General features: G+C 39.5%; 1 protein-coding gene across 3 annotated transcripts in view; it reads left to right on the forward strand.

Moving 5' to 3' along the window:
- Positions 1 to 12,440, forward strand: part of cpne2 (copine II) — a 27,929-nt gene extending 15,489 nt beyond the window's left edge. For all 3 annotated transcript variants that reach the window (XM_058751794.1, XM_058751793.1, XM_058751795.1), the window contains exons 11-16: positions 2,556 to 2,689; positions 2,796 to 2,850; positions 3,818 to 3,869; positions 3,950 to 4,083; positions 11,105 to 11,341; positions 11,914 to 12,440. In XM_058751794.1, the coding sequence (XP_058607777.1) occupies positions 2,556 to 2,689; positions 2,796 to 2,850; positions 3,818 to 3,869; positions 3,950 to 4,083; positions 11,105 to 11,341; positions 11,914 to 12,021 (720 nt within the window). In that variant the 3' untranslated portion in view covers positions 12,022 to 12,440. The remainder of the gene's footprint in view (positions 1 to 2,555; positions 2,690 to 2,795; positions 2,851 to 3,817; positions 3,870 to 3,949; positions 4,084 to 11,104; positions 11,342 to 11,913) is intronic.
- The last annotated feature ends 2,951 nt before the right edge of the window (positions 12,441 to 15,391 follow it).

Genomic DNA, 15,391 nt, shown 5'->3' on the forward strand with positions numbered 1-15,391 from the left:
ATTTGAAAATAGAATTGGAGGTTGAAGGAGTCCAGACTGCCCCGTGTGAGGTCAAGTCTCTAAGGGCGCTGGATGAGGCATCTGTAGAAATAGCTGAGAGCCATATTGCTGTAAACGGCTGAAGGAAGGTTGGAAGAATGGATGTTGGGATGAAAGGATGTTTGTGAGTGGGTTTTGAGCAAGCTTGTTGCTAGAGGCTATTGATGCGGGAGAACCATTTGGAAATAGAATTGGAGTTTGAAGGAGTCCAAACTGACCCGCATGAGGTAGTGTCTCTAGGGGCGCTGGATGAGGCATCTGGACTGTAGAAGCAGCTGACAGCCTTACTGCTGAAAGAAGGATTGAAGAATGGATGTTGGGATGAAAGGATGTTTGTGAGTGGGGTTTTGAGCAAACTAGCTGCTAGATGGTAGGATGAGAGGGTATTGCTGAGGGAGAAATGGATAGACCATTTGAAAATTGCAAATTTTCAAAGAAGAATTGGAGGTTGAAGGAGTCCAGACTGACCCGCGTGAGGTAGTGTCTCTAGGGGCACTGGATGAGGCATCTGTAGAAATAGCTGAGAGCCGTATTGCTGTAAACAGCTGAAGGGAAGGGTAGAGAAACAGATGTTGGAATGAAAGGATGTTTTTTTTTTTTTTTTTCCCAGTAACTGTGAGTATGGAAAAGAGAAGGTTGAGATAATTTGGGAGATATCGATTGAGCGAGTGCGGGTGGACATACGGCCTGCCTGCCGCTAGGGGGAGCTGCTGTCCGAGGCTGAGGAGGGTAATTCCTCGTGACGTCCCCTGTGACGGACAGTGACTCGCTAGGAGTTGCCGGAAGTATTGAGGGCTCGAAGTTTGTTGATAGAAGTTTTGATTGATACTGAATATAGTTGGAATAATCTTACTTGTTATCTGCACGATTGAATTGGATACCTTTGGATTTAAGTGCGCGTTGAAGGCGAGCCGTGGTTTAGTTTCTGATGTTGACCTCGGCTCTGGAAGGAGGGCTATCGGGAGTTGAGTGCTGGAGGAGAAGGTTCGCGAGGATTCCGTTTCCGCGTCTGCTATGCGAATGATGATCTCGGTTCGTAGATCTTGCTGGCGGAGAGGACGGATCTTGGGGACCGCTCAGAGTTTTCTTGAGATGAGTCTGAGGTAGGATGCTAGGAATGTGCACGATGGATTTGGGGCGTGGCCCTGTTCCCGAACTTCAGCTAACCAATTAACTCCCTATATTAGCATTCTCATTTTTGGGTGAACTGTCCCTTTAAACTTGACAGTTATTGACGGTATTTGTGAAGACATTGTCCTCAATTTCTTCCTCCAAAGATTAATGGTTTAGGTCATTTACTGCTTTCCTGCTTTCACGCCATCATTCTTAGAAGATCCAGTGTGCTGGTAATTCTTCTTCTTCTAGTATCTTCTTCAGCGCTGCAGCTGTGATCTCAGTTCTCAGTCCTCGTGCAGCTTCAGTGCAGCTGTTTACCAAGTACCCACTGCATCTTTATAAAGCCAGTCAAGCTCAGGGTTCAACAGTGGGCAAACAGACTCATGAATGGAGCATTCAGAAGAGATGTTTTCTCTTTATACTGAAGATGGAGAAAGGGCTTTTAGGATTATACTCGCTGTAGCAAAGGATATTGCAAAATTCTGGAGAGGAGAATTGGGCAAGGTCTGTAGGTTTTTTTTTTTTTTTTTTGAGGTAAAAACCCAAATTGTAATCTTCAGCTGTGTTGTCTCCTTTTAAGCTGTATTTCTTAAAGAAACAGTACACCTAAAATGAAAATTCTGCCATCATTTATGATGGAAGGGAAAGCTAAATATCTCCTTTTTTGTTCAACGGAAGAACAAAAGTTTAAAGTTTAAGAGGGCAGTAAATAATGACAGAATTTAAATTTATAGCTGAACTCTCTCTTTAATACGGTGTGAAGGGCGTATTGTATATTCCATGACTCCGTATTTATCTACTGCAAGACAGATACTCCCGCAAAGAAACAGTTGTAAGAACCACACCAGAGAAAATATAGTAGACATCACTTCGGTTTATACTCATGCGCTAAACTTCACAGCTTGGTCACCCGGAGGCCATGACAGGCAATGTGAGGACAACTACAATAAAGGGCACCCTCATTCTGTCACCTCCTATTCCCCTCGTCCTATCATTTCCACCCTATTCCCTTTCCATTCCCATCATTAATCTGTTTTCTGCCTCAGGGGAGTGATCATCCAGTGTTTAGGTGTGCTCTAGCTAGTGTGAAGGTTAGACACAGGGTCTCCCCTGCACTGGTAAACATGTTTTATTGTAAGGATGTAGTCGGAGAACATGTTTCCTAGTTCATGACTGCCATAGGACAAGAGCTATCAGATCTCAGCTTGAGCAGATCTGACGGTACAACCTCCCTGGGTGTTAACAACATCGCCTTTAGCTATGAGCTTTGATGCCCCACTAACTGAGGGAAAAGCTTATGAAATGCATCGTACTAACAGCTGCTTGTATTTTTTTTTTTTTATACACCAGTCCAGTTGGCACGCATTAGCGTATTTCATTGTGAATGTGTGTTTCTCCAGGTTGGCATCGATTTCACTGCGTCCAATGGCAACCCCAGGGAGCCGTCGTCTCTGCATTATATCAACCCAATGGGCAGCAACGAATATCTGTCTGCCATCTGGGCTGTAGGCCAGATCATCCAAGACTATGATACGTATGTAACAGTGTTTTTAATAAAAACACAATTTAAAGGTCTGCATATGGCCACAAAAGCAGTGTCTGATAAAATCACACTTCTTGTTCACACTTCATGTCCACAGGGACAAAATGTTTCCTGCACTTGGATTTGGGGCTCAACTCCCACCCGACTGGAAGGTGAGAAAAAGTGTCCATAACTGTGCGTGCATTTGTGTCCACGTAAATTTATTTTTGTGTGTTTATTTTTGTGCATCTCATACTAATTGTCCTTTGAAATAATCAAATGGAATTGAATGCGAAAGGCTGCTAAAGCTTTCGGAAGTGTGAAATGGAAACGAGAATTTGAAGTGCAAGACAGAGAAGATGCAGATAAAGAAAATGAATAATACTCACATATCCCAATGATTATGCAACTGTCATCCCATCTGCGTTGCCATGGCACTGGAGTGAATACAAGGAAGTCTAAGGGGGGGATTTCACAAGGAAAGAATTGCACCCGCCTTTAGTGCTGTTTATTTGCATGCATTGCGTTTCTTTTAGCACTTATCTCTGCTGCTTGCTATATTTGCTCAGTTATAGTGTTCTTCTATATCAATTGATGAATAACTGCTGCTATGATCAATAGAAATTGTACACAAACATCTTAAACTATGAAACATGAAAAATAGCACTTGTGCCAGAAAATGCACCTGTGGAGTTTTGTGAATAAGACATCTTTGTGCTGTTAGTAATTGCATTGACTTATATACTGTATGAAATATACACTACTGTTCAATAGTTTCTAGTCCAAAAGAAGTTAATACTTTAGCAAGGATGCATTAAATAGAGCAAAATTATGGATTTCTTTTATAAATAAATGCTGTTCAGACTTTCTATAAATCAAAGAAATCTGAAAAAATGTATCACAGTTTCTACAAAAAATTAAGTAGCACAGCAATAAGACATAAACCAGATCCCAAACTTTTGAACTGTAGTACTGTATGTGTCATAAAAATATTAAATGTCACAATCACCAGCTGGTCATCAAGGGCACTCCAGCTGTTAATTGTGACATTAAAAATGTATTAGTCCCATTTATGTTGTCTTTTTGTTTTTTTAGCTACTGACGTGTTATTGTTGATGTTTTTTTCTCTTTATATTCCAGGTATCCCATGAATTTGCAATCAACTTTAACCCCACCAACCCTTTTTGCTCAGGTGAGGCACACAAACATTTTCTGTGGCATCCACAGATAAAGTTAAGTTAGTACCTTTCATGGTGTTTTATGTGCATGCAGGTGTGGAGGGGATCGTTCAAGCTTATTCCAACTGCCTGCCTCACATCCGCTTCTATGGACCAACTAACTTTGCCCCCATCATCAACCACGTGGCCCGCTTCGCTACCCAGGCCCTCCAACAGGACACTGCAGCAGTAAGTGTCAAAACATTTGAGAGGATCATGGGTTTTCTTGAGGAAAAGTAGGAAAGAAGTCTAGCTGGTTAATCTAGGAGCAATCTAATGCTTGGGATAGTAAGCCAAACCTGTTTCGGAAGTGAATTTAGCTTGTTCGGATTGAATGATAGCTTGTACACTGATAAATTGATGGATTTAGCTGAAACGCTTGCCATCTGTTGGCCATGGCAGTCTCACATGTGAAGCTAAGGCACTTTGGAAGTCCCTCTGGATGAGAGCATCTGCTAAATGTTTTAAATGCAAAAGCAAATGACTGTCTCATGCATTTTGCCTCCTGTCACTATTTAGCAGTTTAACAGTTAATGGCCACTCATTAAATGGACAGAAAGCCTCGTCCTCAAGTTACAGATTGGTATGTGTGTCTCAGCACAATACCAGATAGCAAGTCTCCATCTAAAAGCCTTATTAGTCTTATTACATCCCATTACTTTTGTCAACTTGGTCTGTAAGACTAGGAGGAAAGGCTGGAGTGGATCCACACCCACTTTACGCAAATCTCTCCGCTGAGAGAGGAACAGTATTACTCTGTGTTCCCCTCAGATGCTGAGTGGAAACTGTAAAAGCTCCTCGGTTTCCTAGATATGTGCAACATTTGAGCGAGGCACATGCGGGCAGACCGGGGCTCACTCTCTTCCGTGATAGCACAATGTGTCTGTGTTTCATCAGGCTGGGTGTTCCTGCAGCTTTCCACTTGTGAAGTTTAGCCCACTCTGTTAACTTCCTGTAAGCGTGTGCGAAATTTGCTTTAAAAAAAAAAACTCAGCACTCTCAACTGTGGCTCTGTTAGTGCCTCTTGGCTTTAGCTGATTCTAAGATGGCAATTTTGAAGGAATTGCTAACCTAATCAACTGTAGACTGATTTCTTACTTTGTAAAATGTTTTACATTCACATACTTTGAATTTTCTCTCAGTTTATTTGTAGAACAGACACTTTCTATTACTATTAAACTGACTGTTGGCTTCACTGTATTCAAGGAGAAGTTCATACAATAATAAAAATTCTGTCACCATCATTTACTCCCCCTCATGTCTTTCCAAAATGATGACTTTCTTTATTCTGTGGAGCACAAAAGGAGAAGTTAAGCTGAATGTACTAGCTGTTTTTTCCATATAGTGAAATAAAGGGGGTGGTGAGTGTCAAGTTCAAAACATGCATCATAGAAGTACCATAAAAATAATCTACAGTATATTACTTATGTGCTGTAGTTTTTAATGCTATAGTAGTTTTGTGGGAGGAACACAAATTTAGAAACGCAAACCCTCCATCTCAGCAAGTTTTGTTTCTGATATGCCAAATTGGAATCACATAGACTACTTTTAAGGTATGTTTTATGTGCTTTCAGGAGTTTGACAGCCTCTGTTCATAAATGGATCCAAAAAAATGTAGCACGGTTTCAACAACTGTTTCAACATTAATAATAAGAAGAAATGTTTTAGAGCACCGAATCTGCATATTAGAATGATTTCTGAAAGATTATTTGACCCTGAAGACTGGAGTAATGGCTGCTGAAGATTCAACTGTCATGACAGGAATAAATAGCATTTTATGATGCATTAAAATAGGAAACAGTTATTCTGAATTATAATATTTCATAAATATTATGGTTTTTACTGTATTTTTGACCAAGTAAATGAAGCCTTGCTGAGCATAAGAGACTTCTTCAAAAAAAAAATCAACCCCAAACTTTTGAACAGTGTTAAAAAAGCAGCCAGGTCATCTCATTTTGTGTAATTAAGAATTATTGAGAAAATAATGACAGAGTATTACATTTTGAGTGAACTGGAACTATTGCTTTCCAGGAGGAAGTTGGATCATGGTGTCATCTTTAGATGACATATTTTTCTGCATTTACATGTATAGAGAGGTTGTGTATACAGATGGAAGAGAAGTCAGTGATCAGTCTTGCTGGTGTTGTGTGTGTAGGATGGGTGTGCCTGTGTGGTTGTTTGCTCTTGTAATAGACAACAGGACTGACCCTGGCTCAGCAGAGCTTAATTGCTCCATAAGCCACTCACAAAATGTACCTCCGGTTGTTAGTTCAAAGTCTGCTGAGGGGCTTTGAACAGCACAGTGCGCACAATTTCTCCTGCTCTTATTATCAGCCCAGTGGAAAACAACCATTAAAATCCCTTTTCAATTATAGCTATTTATAGAAGTTGATTCAGCGAACAAATGTTCTCTCTTTTCTCCCAGTTGTTCTTGGGTTTTAATGACTAATGAGGCTGCGCCCTCAGGTCTGCTCTGTGTACAGGCCAGCAGCAAGGCCAGCTTCAGAGGAGAAGGAGAACGGAGCGACGCTTTTTTGTGGTTGCGAGGGAACAAGGCTACACAGAATGCCAGTGCAGTCATCATACAGACAGCTTGCAAGACATGGTCTGATTAGAAAATTTTTTACATTGAATTGAAATCTCTAAATAAGTTGAAATTAGATATTATATAATATTAAAAGGTGAGTTGCATGAAGCCTGTTAAGTACATGTCCAGGTCATATTGCAGCCCAAATAAATTATATAGTGTATAAAGAAAATTAAGCCTCTTTTTTATAAAAAGTATTTTTGCATTGTGATTAATGTATCCTTATATAATATTCTACAACAAATATGTATAATGTGTAACCATGATATATGAACACTTAAGAATGTAAATAAAAATTAATATTACATAAATAAATTATCTAATTTGATATAATGTAATATGTGTATTATATATGTAATTAAATTAATTATATAATCATTTAATAATGTAATATTCATATTAAAATATTAATATAATTACTATTCTGAAATACTATACATAAATAAATAATAAATTCATGATCTGAAATCAAAAATCAATTAAAAAAAAGATAAAAACTTTATCTGTGTATTAGCGTAAATGATAAAATACATATATTTAAAAAGAAGTAGATTGTCCAAACACTGAGAATTTGAGGAAAAATTTACTGTCTTCAAAAAAATGCTTCATTGTCTTTTGGCAAATCAATTATTTTTCTCATTTGAGTTTGGGGCGAATTAAGACCTGGGCATGTTTTTTGGAATTTATCCAAAATGTGTTCTGTAAAGAATTACATTTGACTGAGCACCTTATTTGATTCTGCTGCTTAAATTATTAAAATAACTGAAAATAAAACAATGAAAGGAAAGACAATGAATGCATAATTTACATAGCTCAATCTCTTCTGGTATGCATTAAAAATTTCATGTCAATCAAAACTGTATGAGCGCAAGCAGTTCCTCTGGTGCCGGATCATGAGACGAACACAGTGTTGAACTCACACTTCATAAACACACTAGGCCTGGAAGTAAAACTTAATAGTAGTTATTATTTAACCTCCTTCAGGAGAGCCTAGAGCGCTTTCTATCCCTAATTGCACCCTGTCACCTCTAAAAGATAAAAATGGGTAGTGAAGAGAGATAGAGAAGAATAGAGCCTTAATGCAGTAGGAGGAAGACAGTGCTGCGGGCTCACAGCTTCTCTTAAAGCAGAAGGGGTTTTGTGAACTCCTCAAGTGTGCTATAGTCATTATTTGTTTCCACTACAACTGAATGGCCATGAGGTCACCGGAAATATTTTATACGTATTTATACAGACCATTTGAAGCTGAGGAAAAAACTGAGCTGGGAAAGGTTTTCAGATGGAGAAATGTGGTTTCATAAGAGCTGCATTATGGGTGTGTGAATTTAGTGCTAGAGAACACTTGATGAGGTAATCAATCAGTTTTATGTGTCTGTAAATATTCAGTTTAGCAGAGTATGTGTCTCTGCTCTGGATAATGAGACACTAATGAGCCTGTCTGTTAGCACATCAAAAGCCCAGACTTCAGAGGCCACAGCAGGGAGGAAGAGGTCGCTGTCAAACACAGCCCACCGTTAGTGACCCTGGGCAGGTACCGCAAGAAACCCAGCAGCTGGCAGATACTAACTACGTTTAAGCCTGTCCAAACAGTGTCTTTGTAAAGGTTAGGGAATCCAAACGAATTGGGGTTGTTTTTCAACATGCTTCTGCAGTATCTTGTGGGTTTGGGTTTGTTATATGTTGGTTATTTGGATGGTAAGTGATAAGACAGCTTGTGTGACTTCGTTATGTTCTGAGTGTGTATATTTAGGAAGGCTAACACAGTGCCTACAGGAAGTGTTGCCTACAGTGTCTCAGCAATACAGTATGGCGGTTAGGGCAGGGGGCACAGCCTCGTTCCTTGTTCCGTCACGCATGGCTGTACTGTTCATTTGGTCATAATACACCTAAGGGAAGAGGGCACGGCCTTGGTTTGTGTTTATTTCTGTTCCAAATAAATGTCTACTGTTTATGTTCCCTTTTTAATAATAATTTCCAGTGATCTCTTGCATAATCCATTTTGGCACTTTCAAGAAAAGACGAGTCATTCTTGCCTCTGCAAAAATTGCCACTATGATGCTAATATGCTCTGGGTCATTGCTGCATGCTTGCTAGGGTGTTCAAAATAGTTTCTATGATATTTTGATCTCTAGAAATGACTTGGTGTCTCTTGATATACACTACTATTCAAAATCTGTTCAGAATTTTCTTTTTATAAATATTTTTATTTAATGAGGATGCGTAAAATTGATCAAAAACAATACAGAAGACATTTATAATGTTACAAAATATCTAATCCAAATAAAAGCTGTTGTTTTGAACTTTCTATTCAAAGAATCCTGAAAAAAATGTTATTAAGCAACACAAATGTTTTTTTTTTTTGTTTTTTTTAAACATTGATAATAATAAGAAATGTTTGGGTACCAAATCAGCATATTAGAATGATTTCTAAAGGATCATGTGACATTGAAGACTGGAGTAATGACTGCTGATAATTCAGCTTTGCCATCACAGGAATAAATTACATTTTAAAATATATTAAAATAGAAAACTTTTAAATTGTAATAATGTTTCGCAGTTATACTGATTTTGCTGTATTTTTATTAAATAAATGCAGCCTTTTTGAGAATAGGAGACTTCTTTCAAAAACATTTAAAAAAATCTTACCAACCCCAAACTTTTGAATGATTGTGTAAATGTTTTTTGCCCTTTTATTGCTCACCAGGTGAAAATTGTACATCCAGTTGTTTAAAAAAGTGATTGCTATGGTCTTCAGAGTTGTTAAACAAAAAATCAAAAATGCCTAGATTTGAATCAGGTCCCTCTTTTAATAAAAGTCTATGGGATTTTTTTTTGCCTGTTTTATCTAAAAACTGTAAGTCTGATCCCTTAGAAAAGTTCTAAAGTGCTTGCAAGCGCCACTAATAAGTCATAGACTGCATAAGTGATAAAATATTTTTGTAGAGCAGGCGAGGGAACACTTTAGAATGGTGTTTCATTATGCAACGCTGTTTGGAGGCACTTGACTCAAAGATTAGTTGTCCACGAGAGTGTATACTGTGGTAAATACTTGATTTCTGTCTCATCTCACCAGAGTGGAAAAAATAAAGAACAGTTTCTTCTGCTGTTTGCCTATTTAGGTCACATCACCAGCTAAATTTAAGGCCAATTATCTTTTGTACCAGCCTCTAAAGCCCAGTTCTTATGTCTAATTTCTGCTGTGGCAGATCCAACTTTCTTCTTTCCGTGTGAGCAGTAGGGCTGGACTCCTGGAGGAAGTATTGAAGTATGGTGTCTATGAATTAGGGCTGGAGAGACAGGCAGCGCTCCATGCTAAGTGTTACTGTCAGAGAGGAGCTGCCACGGAGAGAAGGAGGAAGGGAAAGTGACAGCGTAAATCCCTCCACACATTTACTCCAGCTCCCCGTCTGTCTGCCTGTTGTGTGTGGGGGGAAGGCAGTGTGGCTGCTTTAACAAGAAATTCAGCACATCACTGTGTCTTATTTTCCTTCTCTCTGTCTTTGTATCTCGAGTAAACCGTCGGATTTGGAGCTAGATGAAATATCTGTCATTAGCAGCACTTGCTAAATACTGTTGTTCATAATTAAGGGTTAGAGGTTTTTTCAAAACGTCAAATCGTGAAGCTTGTGTTTTTCTAAGTGATTATATGTACAATTTTCACTAGGTGGATGATGAAAAGGGCAACATCTTTGCAACTGCATAGCAACACCCTAGCAACATCTTATAAAATCTTAGCTATGTCCTAGCAACCACCGGAATACTTTAGCAATGCCCTAGCAACCATCTGGAACACTTTACCAAAAGAAGAGCAAGTGCATAGCAACACCCTAGCGACCACCCAGAATACCCTAACATTGTTGACCACACATCTAAGGCCTAGAAAATCATAGAAATGGCTCTTCTGACTTGGGAAATTAAACTCTAGCAACCACATAGCAATGCCCTAGAAACCACCCAGAATACCTTAGCGCTGCCCTAGCAGCTACCTCAATTGTATAACAACACCCTAACAACTTTAGCAATGCCCTAGCAACCATCCACAACACCCTTGCATTGCAGACTCCATATCTAATGCCTATAAAATAACAGAAATTGCTATTTTTTGGTTGGGACTTGGGTAATTAAACCCCCAAAAACCCCAATCAACCATGTAGCAAGACCCTAGGAACCTCCCAGAACACCTTAACTACTCGCTGACAACCAAATACTTTAGCAACACCCTAGCAACCACCCAGAGCACGCTAGCATTGTGGACTCCATATCTAAGGCCTCTAACGTAAACCCAAGACACACCCTAGCAACTGCATAGCAATGCCCTAGCAACCACTCAGTGTGCCTTAGCGACACCCTAGCTACTACCCCAATTGTATAACAACTACCTAATAACCTTAGCAATGCCCTAGCAACCACCCAGAGCACCCTAGCATTGCGTTGGTGGATTTTACATGGACAAACTAAATTTTCTCAGAAAAATAAAAATAATTTTCTCTGCTTTGTTTTAACAAGATGTTTTCAGGAATGGCACCAAATTTAGTATATGCAATATTTAAACAGTTTAACACAGTAATAAAGCTATATATGTTCCATAGACTCCTTTTATAGTTTCTCTTTCCTCTTCTGCAGCAATACTTCACGCTACTGATCATTACTGACGGTGTGATCAGTGACATGGACGAGACACGTCACGCTATAGTTCAAGCCGCCAAGCTGCCCATGTCCATCATTATCATCGGGGTAGGCAACGCTGACTTCACCGCCATGGAGTTTCTGGATGGAGACAGCAGTGTGCTCAGATCCTACACGGGAGAGGAGGCGGTCCGAGACATCGTGCAGTTTGTCCCATTCAGGGACTTTCGCAACGTGAGTGTTTCTCATCCTGATTTCCTCTCTCGATTCTGCACTGCTTCAGTTATGTAAGGGTGTTGTCATAGGGTACATGATGCTGTTCTTTTAAAATGGTAATTTCAGTGCCAGGTCAAAAAGTCTTTCCTGAGCAGCATTAAACTCTCGATATTATGCAGATGAATTGACCCAGAGGCTTTAGCTTACGCATATAATCAATATTTCTGTTGCCACAGACTTCTGGATAGTTTCTTGTTGTTCTGAAGTGAATCCAATCCTGGATCACATATGTAAACAGAATCTTAAGTAGGAGTGCGAGTGGGCAGTCTGTGGGCCATGTGATTTCCTCAACAGCAGGAGGGAACGGGCAGCGCTCCCTCATTTGGGCTCCATTCAGAGGAAATTAAAATTCATTTAGCTTAGAGAGAATGTGGAAGGAAACTGTGCCAATTTTCACTGCCGCGCCAGCGAACGTGTCTGCCATTTCTTCGTTTTCATTACATGGAAGTGGATTTAACAATCTAACAAGTGGCTATTGCCAACATGTGCATCCTCAATGATGTTATTGCGTGTGTTTGTTGTTCTTGCAGGCTCCGAAGGAAACTTTAGCCAAATCCGTATTGGCAGAGCTGCCGCAACAGGTCACACAGTATTTCAAACAGAGGAGCCTGTCGCCTAGCAACACAATGCCGGAATAAGCGCTGGAGGCCTGGAGTTCACACTGCATGTTGCAAAAACCTGCTAACTGTTTACAGACCCCCCCTTGACCAATTCAATGAACATAGTGCATGTTTTTTTCTGTACAGAAGTGTTTTTAGTAAATGTTTTTATTTATTGGTTTATATATAGATAGTATATATAATGACTTATCGATCTAAATGCAACGGCCATTTGTTTGTCTGTCACAAAATATGTAACAGTATTCGGGCTGAATGTAACTTTATACTACCATTTTCTGTGTTTTAAGAGAAGTGAAAGCTAAAGAGTACTTTATGTAGTGATTTGTATTTAGTGCTAATTGTATGGTGCCATGGTCAAGGTGGTGTTGTTGATTTTGTACAGTTTTATCGGTTGTTTATGTTCCACTCAGGTCAATAAATTTCATTTGAGAAAATCATGACTGGCACACGCATTGCACACCGCAAAAACAAACTGATTTGGGAACTGAGGCTCTAGATCTGATTAGCGCTTTACTTGTGAAAATTGCTGCAGGTTGGTAGTGAGTCACAAACAACACCTTCAAATAACAAGTGATCAAGCAACGCTGTGCTTTTAGAACACTTTGCATTGATCACTTTGAGCAGTTTGCTACATTTGATTTTGATTTTAAGTCATAAGGAAAACTGAAGGAAATATATATATATATATATATATATATATATATATATATATATATACAGTATCTCACAGAAGTGAGTACATCCCTCACATTTTTATAAATATTTTATTATATCTTTTCATGTGACAACACTGAAGAAATGACAATTTGCTACAATGTTAAGTAGTGAGATTACAGTTTGTATAACAGTGTAAATTTGCTGTCACCTCAAAATAACTCAACACACAGCCATTAATGTCCAAACCATTGGCCACAAAAGTGAGTACACCCCTAAGTGAAAATGTCCAAATTGGGCCCAATTAGCCATTTTCTCTCCCCGGTGTCATGTGACTCGTTAGTGTTACAAGGTCTCAGGTGTGAATGGGGAGCAGGTGTGTTAAATTTGGTGTTATCGCTCTCACTCTCTCATACTGGTCACTGGAAGTTCAACATGGCACTTCATGGCAAAGAACTCTCTGAGGATCTGAAAAAAAGAATTGTTGCTCTACATAAAGATGGTGTAGGCTGTAAGAAGATTGCCAAGACCCTGAAACTGAACTGCAGCACGGAGGCCAAGACCATACAGCAGTTTAACAGGACAGGTTCCACTCAGAACAGGCCTCGCCATGGTCGAACAAAGAAGTTGAGTGCACGTGCTCAGCGTCATATCCAGAGGTTGTGTTTGGGAAATGGACGTATGAGTGCTGCCATCATTGCTGCAGAGGTTGAAGGGGTGAGGGGTCAGCCTGTCAGTGCTCAGACCATACGCCGCATACTGCATCAAATTGGTCTGCATGGCTGTCGTCCCAGACGGAAGCCTCTTCTAAAGATGATGCACAAGAAAGCCCGCAAACAGTTTGCTGAAGACAAGCAGACTAAGGACATGGATTACTGGAACCATGTCCTGTGGTCTGATGAGACCAAGATAAACTTATTTGGTTCAGATGGTGTCAAGTGTGTGTGGCGGCAACCAGGTGAGGAGTACAAAGACAAGTGTGTCTTGCTTACATTCAAGCATGGTGGTGGGAGTGTCATGGTCTGATCATGGTCATGAGTGCTGCCGGCACTGGGGAGCTTCAGTTCATTGAGGGAACCATGAATGCCAACATGTACTGTGACATACTGAAGCAGAGCATGATCCTCTCCCTTCGGAGACTGGGCCGCAGGGCAGTATTCCAACATGATAACGACCCCAAACACACCTCCAAGACGACCACTGCCTTGCTAAAGTAGCTGAGGGTAAAGGTGATGGACTGGCCAAGCATGTCTCCAGACCTAAACCCTATACACTGTTATACAAGCTGTACACTCACTACTTTACATTGTAGCAAAGTGTCATTTCTTCAGTGTTGTCACATGAAAAGATATAATAAAATATTTACAAAAATGTGAGGGGTGTACTCACTTCTGTGAGATACTGTATATATATATATATATATATATATAGGGGTGCACATAAGTGGTCCGCAAGTCCGCATGCGTGACAAAAATTAAAAATGCCCTGTGCAAATAAGTTGACCGCATTTGCGTACCGACATGGTTGACAGCTGTTAATGCACAATTACCACTTTAAACTGTACTGTATAAGATTTCTATTCAAACTGAAAGCATAATCTAGGCTACCCGCTGCCCTTTTCAAAGCAAAACTGTCTGTGACATTTCATTCACTGACGCAATTCCATCAGCAGCGCTAAACCTGGAAGCACATAATACTTACTTGTTGGCAACCCGCCAAAATAAAAGCATGCTGATTTTACGTTTGAAGATGATGAAAATAAAAATAAAAATAATGATGTTAATAATAAAAATATTAACATTTTATTTTTAAGTTTACTATAAAATAATTGCATTTGTATGTAATTCTGAGGACCAAACCAAATCTCCAGGAACCAGGCTGAAAAACTTATGTGCACCCCTGTATGTATATATATATATATATATATTTTTTTTTTATTTTCTATTTTTGACTTTTTTAAGCATAGAATCACTTTATTAGGGAAACCGAGAAATCAAAATTCCCTTGACTTTTGATATATAGGAGGTCATTGTGCTATAAAAAACATTCCGTAAGTTTCAGAACTCAAAACTTTCTCTTTAATCTAAAAACAGTTTATATTGAAGCCAATCTGCCAGAATGACAGGTTATTGAATGTGCCACTTTATGATGTAATAGTGCGGCTAAACACTGTCTCTGCAGAAGATGATCAATGCCTGCTTCAACATCGCTGCCTGTTTAGCCCCGCCCACCGATTCGCGCATGTAGTAGGTAAATAACAAGAGAGCAGCAAACGCAGTTCTACGCAGAAACCAAACGATAAACTTTATTTGATCACCTTTATTTTTAATTAAGCACTTGGTCCTTTGTTCACTTCATTTTACAGCGGATTCGTTTACAAACAAGGCACAATTTGATGCAGGATTTTCAGAAAGATTGAAACTAAAAGATGATGATGTACCGGCAATATTGGACCTGACACTATTCGGACGGGACTAGTTTTACAGGGGGTCGTCAGAGAAATGTGTGTTTCACACGCGCACTTGGTGATTTTAATCCTGTCCGAATCTGCCATGTCTGTGTTTTTCTCACACAACCTCTGTAATAATTCCAGAGCAAATTACCTACTGTTTTTCAGCAAACTCGGTGATCCTCTGAGAAAACTAATCCATATAGCCATATAGCTTCACCATGGTATTTGTAGTAAAACTGTTATACTAATGGTAATCAATCCGAATGACACGCAATGCACGTA

This window comes from Onychostoma macrolepis, chromosome 18 (assembly GCF_012432095.1).
Source record: "Onychostoma macrolepis isolate SWU-2019 chromosome 18, ASM1243209v1, whole genome shotgun sequence".
Lineage (NCBI taxonomy): Eukaryota > Metazoa > Chordata > Actinopteri > Cypriniformes > Cyprinidae > Onychostoma > Onychostoma macrolepis.